At 45.4% G+C, this 9,159-nt stretch overlaps 1 protein-coding gene and 1 pseudogene across 1 annotated transcript; one reads left to right on the top strand and one right to left on the bottom strand.

Annotated features, from left to right (window-relative positions):
* Positions 1-3,697: 3,697 nt before the first annotated feature.
* LOC124656777 (60S ribosomal protein L37a-1-like) lies at positions 3,698-5,603 on the bottom strand (the record flags this gene model as incomplete). The annotated part of the gene is made up of 5 exons (XM_047195464.1): positions 3,698-3,955; positions 4,045-4,127; positions 4,586-4,674; positions 4,756-4,795; positions 5,502-5,603. Coding segments are annotated over 5 exons (378 nt in total), but the record flags the coding sequence as incomplete, so codon positions are not given.
* A 255-nt stretch (positions 5,604-5,858) lies between these two features.
* Positions 5,859-7,256, top strand: LOC124656766 (annotated as a pseudogene).
* The last annotated feature ends 1,903 nt before the right edge of the window (positions 7,257-9,159 follow it).

The following is a 9,159-nucleotide window of genomic DNA, read 5'->3' as shown; positions in this document are numbered from 1 at the left end:
GGCATGGGTCTAGGAGAGGTCGACCCGGTCAAACCCGACCCGATTGCCAGCCTTACTCTCAACTCGTTGTGACTTCCCATAACAACAGAGTCAAGCTGCTTCGATGTCCCAGCACACAAAAATGTGTGCACATTGTGCTGGGTCCTGGATGATACACATCCTTCAGGTGTCATCCTCAGGTTGAACCACATTTAGTGATTGTGAGACCATCTCTTTTGTTCCAACAAAAGCAAAGAGAACTCTTAGTCTCATATGATCAGCATTCTCCCCTTCTTGCTGTCATATGGGGAGACGAGTGGTTTATTAGGTACCTCCACTCAATTCGATACATGACCAAAATGACACCTTGTCAAAATGAAAATTTCTCATAACCTGAGCCTTTAGTTCATATTCTTAAGTACGTGCATCAAATGTCTACGACATTTCTTAGCCATTTCCTGGCATTCTATGTGGTACGCATCTCCCCTTAATGACATAAAATGTCCTTATTGCAAAAGCAATCAGCGTACATGCTGCAAGTAACTCCCTTTTCAAGGTTAAGGTATGTGATATGGATTAACAATCATATCACAGTTATTTCTCACATAGATCCCAAATATATGTGAAGGCCCATGACATACGCCGGGGTGGTGATATCGTTATAATCGTCGAGAGCACAAGAGCGATCTGTGTCGGCCGTGCCTCATGCAACCATGAAGTAATCTATGCCGATCGTTTTTTTTTCCTTATGTATGTCCATCTATGATTTGCTGCGCCGGCATCAAAACGACAAGGCCAAATGCTCTTGGCAGAATCTGTGTTATAGTATCAAGAGAAGAGACATAAAGAAGTAGACCAAATGAATCTTTTGTTTCATCTCAATGTGGGAGACCCACTTACTACAAAGGGGTGTGTTGGGGAGACACCTCTTTCCCAACAGTCTGGACTGAAATGCATCCCTCCCGAACAATTGATCATATGTTTTATTTCGCAATAATGTGCATTTTGCTGGTTCAACGGAAAGATCTTGAATCGTGGTAGTAGAATACATGGACGAGTAGAGTACAAACCGGTCTACATGATTGTTGAAGCGATGTTGTATTACAACTCTGCTCCGATAAACATTGCAGAGTTCGAATAGAGTACGATGCTCAAGATCCGATCCCATATCTTTCCAAACAAGAAACCACGCGGTCGTGCAAGCAAACCGACTACATATGTGTGTCCGCATCGCACGACGAGGCAGAACTCTCCCATATAAGTATAACCATCACATCGCCCTCGGTGCTCGGACCTCGTCGGCAACATGAAGCGTCCTCGCATCCATCCAGCGCGAGAAGCGCGTCACCGGGAGGCCATGGACGGCCTCGGCGTGCACGACGCCTCCTGGGCGCTCGCCAAGCACGTGGGGCCGTCCGACGTCCATCCGGGCCATCGCCGGCTGCTGCTCATGGATACGACGGTGCGGGGCGGACCCATCCCGGAGCTCTTCCCGGAGCTGGCGGAGCTCGGCCACGCCAAGATCCCGGTCACGCTCCTCAACGCCGGCGGCGTCGAGGAGGCGGCCCACATCCATTACCGCCCTTCCAGCCGGACGTACCGGATCATTGGCTCCGGGTGGCTCCGGTTCGCGGAGGCGAGCGGCATCTCGGTTGGCCACCGCATCGATCTCTACGCGTGCAGGAGAGACGACGGCGGTGACGGCGAGCGCTGCCTATTTTTCTTCAGGAGGCTGCCGCGGCGGCGCTAGTCCACAGCGGACGTTGCTTGCTTAAGGCCTAATTCATGTTCATATATTTCTTCAGAACGGACTACGCATGTCCTGCTCTACCTTGCTTACCGCCACCCATCCTCGGAAACTAGACCGGTTTCAATTTGTAGAATGGAGTTTCATACCGATCATGTCAAGTTCTTACAATATTACTTCCAACTTTTTAGCAAAATGTTACCTGACAAAAATTGAAAACCTACCATACCCTTGTGAAGAAACTATATTTTGATAGTGCATTATATTTTTTATTTATTATTATAAATGCTGATACTTTATTGTATATATGGTCTATAATACCAGAAACTCAATTCGGCTCCCGGGTCCGTATGATCCCTCTACCATAAAAACATATTTCCAAGTGTTAAAAATTTTTGATAAAAAATTTACATGTACATCTCCATAATATATGTGTATTCGTCAAGTTTCACGAAAAAATGATGTTTTTTGTAGTCTAAACGAAAAAGAGAAAATTTATCTTGTGACAAGTTTTTGTTTCAACACCGAATTTTATCTTTTTTACACACGTCACATGACATGTCGATTTTTCATGAAACAACTTTGTGAGCGTGTAGCACATGAAGATGTACGTGCGAACTTTTTGTTTCAATTTTTTTGACATTTTAAAATCTGTCTAACATGTATTTTAAAATAAAGGGAGCATACGCTCCCATGTGCCAAAACATCACTCCCTAATAATACTAAGTTCTTACTGTATTTATATGCCTTTTTTTTGGAATGGAGGGATTTCTGTTTTGGAACTTTGAATTTCCTGCAAGAGTTCGATCAACACTTATGATTTTCTAGATCTTATTTGAAAATTAATAATTTTGAATCAAAATACAAAATTTGATGCTAAAAATACATGTTTTGTCATTTTAAATCAAACACAAAAAATATGGGTTTTCCGCGTAGCTATACAAAAGGACATAGATTGTCGATATGTACGTGCGATTTTTTTTCCCGCATAACTACACAAAAGGACGCGTCGTTGAGCATGTCAGCATACGATTCCGGCACATCATCAAGGGTGGGACTTTTGTCGAGCACCTTATGTGTGACCGCGGATGCAGAGGATGCCTCACCCATCGCCCCCGGCAAAGCTGTCAAGGATGCCATCTTGGCGGCTAGCTTCTTGACGTACGATGGCCTTCTTCGCCACCGATTTCTTCTGCGGCTTGCTGGCTGGCTTCTTCTGCCGCTTGGTCGCACCGAGAGTGGGAGCGGGAGCACGTGTCGCATTGTCGACCACGAGCTCTTTGGCGGCGGCTCGAGATCAGGGAGCGGTGGGCAGGGTCGATACACGCGGCGTGACCTGGTCAGCGACCACCAGTGGGTTGGGGGCATCCATCGCAATGCGAGCGCCGCATCGAGGCCGGAGAGAGTGGAGTGGCGGGATTGACGGTGGCTGGTGCGGCGGAATTGGGAAGGAATGAGCTGAAACTTTCTTCGTACCAACTTGGGGGTGGGGATAGAATTCACACTCGTGCAATGGGTACTTGGGGCGGCACGAAACTAATAGTCTGGAAAATGACAAGTGACAACGCTGGACCAAAACACAGGTTTTCTGATGCTGAATTAACTTTCAGGAGCAGAGCAGCACATCCAATTTTCGTGAAACTGGCACAAAGTATAGTTCAGATATATAGTTCATAGTCTAAATAAATCCCAAAAACAAAGACTATGAAATATCTATCAGTTTAAGGGCAGATGAGAGGAAGCTGATTAATTGTTCAAGATGCAGGAGAATGAGGCAGCTAGCTAAGCAGACTAAACCAGAGAGATTCGTTGTTTGTTCATTAGGCAGTCAGGGAAAATTCATTGATTAAGTGGAGAATGCTAAGAAGCCCAAACAGATCTATGTATCCAAAAAAAAAGGACATGGTCAACCAAACTAAGGGTTTACAGCAGGGCCTGATGTTGCTCCGGCAATTCCATGACGGTAATTTAATCATCAAGCTAGCACATCAGAGGATAGATAATGATGAAATCAGGCAACACAAGAGTGGAGGAATAGCATAACAGGTCATCGATAACACCAAGTACAAAGTTATCCACGGCTAAACAGCCAATATAAGTAGATGAAATCTCATCTAAACTGCAAAACCCGAGGTGGCCCTTAGAACAAAACAAGAGAAGCAAAATTAAGCTTCAGTCTGCTCCCTCAAGCGACGGATTGTGCTCCTGACGGTGACAGCGCTGGCGGTGCTGCATATGCATATTACGTCATCAGTAACATAGAATGGGCAACCAAAGGGGTAAAATTTCAAAGGATAAGATAGCTGATGATAACATACTTCATGGTGTAAGCACCACCAGCCTTCACCTTCCCGCAGTCCTTGCATCCCCAGATTCCAACTGCTTTCCTCTTCACGGCAAACTGGTAATAATTACAGCAAGGAAGAATTAAGATATGATTATTAAGATGCATAATATTGACATTTTAGTATCCTAAAATAAAAACTATATAGAGTAACTAATAGACAGAAACAAGTAAGCTAAAACAAACTCAATGTCGCAACATAGAGCTCACAATACAACATAAAAAGTAGGCCAGCACAATCGAACTACTACGATCATACTACTATGATCAGCACGATCATACTACTAAGATGTTATCTTCCCCATAGAATTGAAAACATTATCAGAAAGACACAGAGAAAATTAATGCTGCCATAGGAGGAAAAGGTTCAAAAGGACAACCACATGGTATGAGATAAACATAAACAAGCGTTAGGAATCTTGGCCACCATTGGTTAGTGTATATCAAAGTTATAATCCATAAACTGGTGGTAGTCTGGCACGAATGCTAACCAGGCAGGGTGAGAGATGACATACCTTGCCACAGAACTCACAGAAGTACTTGGAGTGCTGAGACACCTCCATCTTCTTGATCTGCTTACGCAAACTGGCACCATACCTAGTACCTATAACATCATGAGGGTTATTTCAAGAAATTAACAAATGAGTGAATTAATGAAATTACCAAACTTATAAATTGTCCATACCATATTTGCCAACGATTCCAGCCTTCTTGGTGCGCTTTGTCTGGGAAGAAATGGCAATTGCAACAGATTAGACAGCCGCTTACTAATTCTGACCAATATGAAATAACATGCCGTTGTTGCACAACTCAAATTACTAACATTTCATACTAAAAGGAAGGGCTGGTTTGTCTCAGCATCATAGAATTTCCCACCACTAATACGGAAGTAATGTATCTAGTATGAAACCTTCAGTGAAATTATGATGAAAAGTAAAAACATTCTGGACAGTTGAAACTAAGAACGTTTCCCTAAAACCAATAACAAGTTAACCACAGAGCCATGAATCTTGAATAACACTCTAGAACTTCAGCCTGAAATCCGGGCAAAACTAGCACTAGCTTTTATATCCAAACCACAACAGATCCATAACATATAACCCAATAGCATTATTGCGCGATCAGTTAGCCATCCTAATCCTGCAAGTTATAACCAAACCCGAACTGAAGAAGATAATCGGGCGGAAAACATAGCCGACCACGGTTAACGCAAATGGACCAGAGATAATCGAGAGTGCTCTACTTGACATGGCAGATAACCTAACTGCGGTGAAGTCGCGGGAACAAATCCTAACAAGAATCGATAACCAGGAATCCACAGAAAAAGAATAGTTCAGACAAAATGCCGCAGATCTACGCGTTCAATCAGCCAAGGGCACAACTTCTGTTGCGCGTGGACGAATGGAGGGGAGAAGGTTAGGAGCAGCGTACCATCTCGGCGACGGGTAGGAGGCGAGCAGCAGCTGCGGCGGCTGAATCCGAGCGACGGGGGCGAGCTGCGGCGGCAAGGAGAGGGAATGGCGAGACGGAGCGTTATATATGGGGGTCCTAGGGTTTTGAGGTACGTCTTTGATTAGGCTCGTGGGCTGTTGTACTTGGGCCGGTGCACTTGCCGAGATATTTTCTCACATTTTCTCATATTTTAGATTTTAATTTTTCCATTTACTATTTAGAGTACAAAACTCCGCCTATGTTGTCTCAACATAGGCGGTCCCAAGCCCGGGTAAAGGAGGAGGGTTGTGATAGGCGGGGCGAGCCAACGTAAAAAACCCAGCCACTCTTATGGAGATGAAACCCAAAGGAACCTCGTTAGAGCGTAACCCTCTTAGCGACGCGCCACATCGGAACCCGGGTGTGGTGTCAAATGGGAAAGGGTCGGGCCTTCACCCCCTTGGTGGCGCGCCCTATCTTGATCTGGATACGGTGATAAGTGAGCAAGGGTCGGGTCGCCGCACCCTTAGTGGCGCGCTGCACCGACGCCCCGGTGTAGTGAAAAAATGAGCAAGGGTCTCCGCATTTAACTCGACGAGTGCGGAGGGTAAGGAAGTTAGCCGAGCCTAGGAGGATACACTTAGGTAGCTGGAACGTAGGGTCCCTGACGGGTAAGTTACGGGAGTTAGTTGATACGGCGGTGAGGAGGCGTGTTGATGTCCTATGTGTCCAAGAGACCAAATGGAAGGGACAGAAGGCGAAGGAGGTGGAGGATACCGGTTTCAAGTTGTGGTACACGGGGACAACTTCAAACAAAAATGGAGTAGGCATCTTGGTCAATAAGAGCCTTAGAGATGGAGTTGTGGACGTCAAGAGGCAAGGGGACCGGATGATCCTTGTCAAGCTGGTTGTTGGGGACTTAGTCCTCAATGTTATCAGCGCGTATGCCCCACAAGTAGGCCACAATGAGAGCACCAAGAGGGAGTTCTGGGAAGGCCTGGAGAACTTGGTTAGGACGGTACCTATTGGTGAGAAGCTCTTCATAGGAGGAGACCTCAATGGCCATGTGGGTACATCTAACACAGGTTTTGAAAGGGCGCATGGGGCTTTGGCTATGGCATCAGGAACCAAGAAGGAGAAGGCGTCCTGAGCTTCACTCTAGCCTATGACATGGTCGTAGCTAACACCCTCTTTAGGAAGAGAGAATCCCATCTAGTGACGTTCAGTAGTGGTCTACACTCTAGCCAGATTGATTTTGTTCTCTCTAGAAGAGAAGACAGACGCGCTCGCATTGATTGTAAGGTGATACTCGGAGAGAGTGTTGTCCCTCAACATAAGCTGGTGCTTGCTGACTTTCGCTTTAGGATCCGTGTCCAGCGGGGTAAGCGCTCCAAAGTCGCTAGAACAAAGTGGTGGAAGCTCAAGGGTGAGGCATCCCAGGCTTTCAGGGAGAGGGTTATTAAGGAGGGCCCTTGGGAGGAAGGAGGCGATGCAAACATGATGTGGACGAGTATGGCGACCTGCTTGTGGAAGGTCGCTGTAGAGGAGTTTGGGGTGACTAAGGGAAGTAGAAGGGAAGCTAAGGATACCTGGTGGTGGAACGATGAGGTCCAGAAGATTATTAGGGAGAAGAAGGACTGTTTTAGATGCCTATATCTGGACAGGAGTGCAGCTAACATGGAGAAGTACAAGGTGGCGAAGAAGGCTGCAAAGCGGGCGGTGAGTGAAGCAAGGGGTCGGGCGTATGAGGACCTCTATCAACGTTTAAACACGAAGGAAGGCGAAAGGGACATCTATAAGATGGCCAAGTTTAGGGAGAGGAAGACGAGGGATCTCAACGAAGTCAAATGCATCAAGGACGGAGAGGATCAGCTTCTTGTGAAGGATGAGGCGATCAAGCGTAGATGGTGGGAGTACTTTGACAACCTTTACAGTGGAGAGGTTGAGAGCTCTACCATTAAGCTAGACGACTCCTTTGATGATACCAGCATGTGCTTTGTGCGACGTATCCAGGATTCTGAGGTTAAGGAGGCGTTAAGGAGGATGAAAGGAGGCAAGGCGATGGGTCCTGATGGTATCCCCATCAGGGCGTGGAGAGGCCTTGGAGACATAGCGATAGTATGGTTAACTAAGTTTTTCAACCTCATTTTTCGGTCAAACAAGATGCCCGAAGAATGGAGGCGGAGTATTTTAGTACCAATCTTCAAGAACAAGGGGGTGTTCAAAGTTGTAATAATTACCGTGGAATCAAGTTGATGAGCCATACTATGAAGCTATGGGAGAGAGTCATTGAGCACCGCTTAAGAAGGTTGACAAGCGTGACCAAAAACCAATTTGGTTTCATGCCTGGGAGGTCTACCATGGAAGCCATCTTCTTGGTACGACAGCTGATGGAGAGATACAAGGAGCAAAAGAAGGACCTTCATATGGTGTTCATTGATTTGGAGAAGGCCTATGATAAGATACCTCGGAATGTCATGTGGTGGGCCTTGGAGAAACACAAAGTCCCAATAAAGTACATTACCCTCATCAAGGATATGTATGATAATGTTGTGACAAGTGTTGGAACAAGTGATGGCGACATTGATGACTTCCAATTAGAATAGGGCTACACCAAGGGTCAGCTTTGAGCCCTTATATTTTTGATTTGGTGATGGATGAGGTCACAAGGGATATACAAGGAGATATCCCATGGTGTATGCTCTTTGCGGATGACGTGGTGCTAGTCGATGATAGCCGAACGAGGGTTAATAGAAAGTCAGTTCTACTAGGCACGAGGAGGGAGAGGTTAACCTTGATGGTCAGGTGGTACCGGAGAGAGACACTTTTCGATATTTGGGGTCCATGTTGCAGAAGAATGGCGATATCGATGAAGATGTGGGACACCGAATCAAGGCTGGTTGGATGAAGTGGCGCCAAGCTTCTGGCGTACTCTATGACAAGAGAGTATCACAAAAGTTAAAAGGCGGGTTTTATAGGACAGCTATCCGACCTGCAATGTTCTATGGCGCGGAGTGTTGGCCAACGAAGAGACGACATATCCAACAGTTAAGTGTAGCAGAGATGCGCATGTTGATATGGATATGTGGCCACACAAGAAAGGATCGGGTACGGAATGACGATATACGGGAGAGAGTTGGGGTAGCACCGATTGAAGAGAAGCTGGTCCAACATCGTCTCAGATGGTTTGGACATATCCAACAGAGGCCTCAAAGAGCTCTTATGTGCAATATTGATGAAATTGTGAAATAAATCCGTATTTGTGATACCTGTTGACTTTCCCAAAACATTCCAACTAGCTTTACTTCCCTTATTGTTAGTTGTGATGTTTTTGAGATTTTCTTGGTTGAAGCTCATCCATATACCACAAGTGAATATTGAAGCCATAGGCTATATATGTTTGGTAAGCAAACATCCTTTGGTATATTTTATGACTTCATCTTGGATATCTTGTCTAATTTAATTTGTTAACCTCTTGTGTGTGCATGTTTCTTTATGGATCACCATGTCCACTTTAGAAACTTATATACATGAGAGCGTTAATCCATCACCTTGATATCCTTGTTCTTTGCCAACCATCTTTTACCCTTTTGTTTTTAGTGGTGTTGGTAAAGAAAATTTATGAGTGCTTGGTTTACTTGTTTTTCTTCATGCACTC

This window comes from Lolium rigidum, chromosome 1 (genome assembly GCF_022539505.1).
Source record: "Lolium rigidum isolate FL_2022 chromosome 1, APGP_CSIRO_Lrig_0.1, whole genome shotgun sequence".
Classification (NCBI taxonomy): Eukaryota; Viridiplantae; Streptophyta; class Magnoliopsida; order Poales; family Poaceae; genus Lolium; species Lolium rigidum.
Note: the sequence above shows the minus strand (reverse complement) of the source record. Positions and strands in the feature narration are given on the sequence as shown.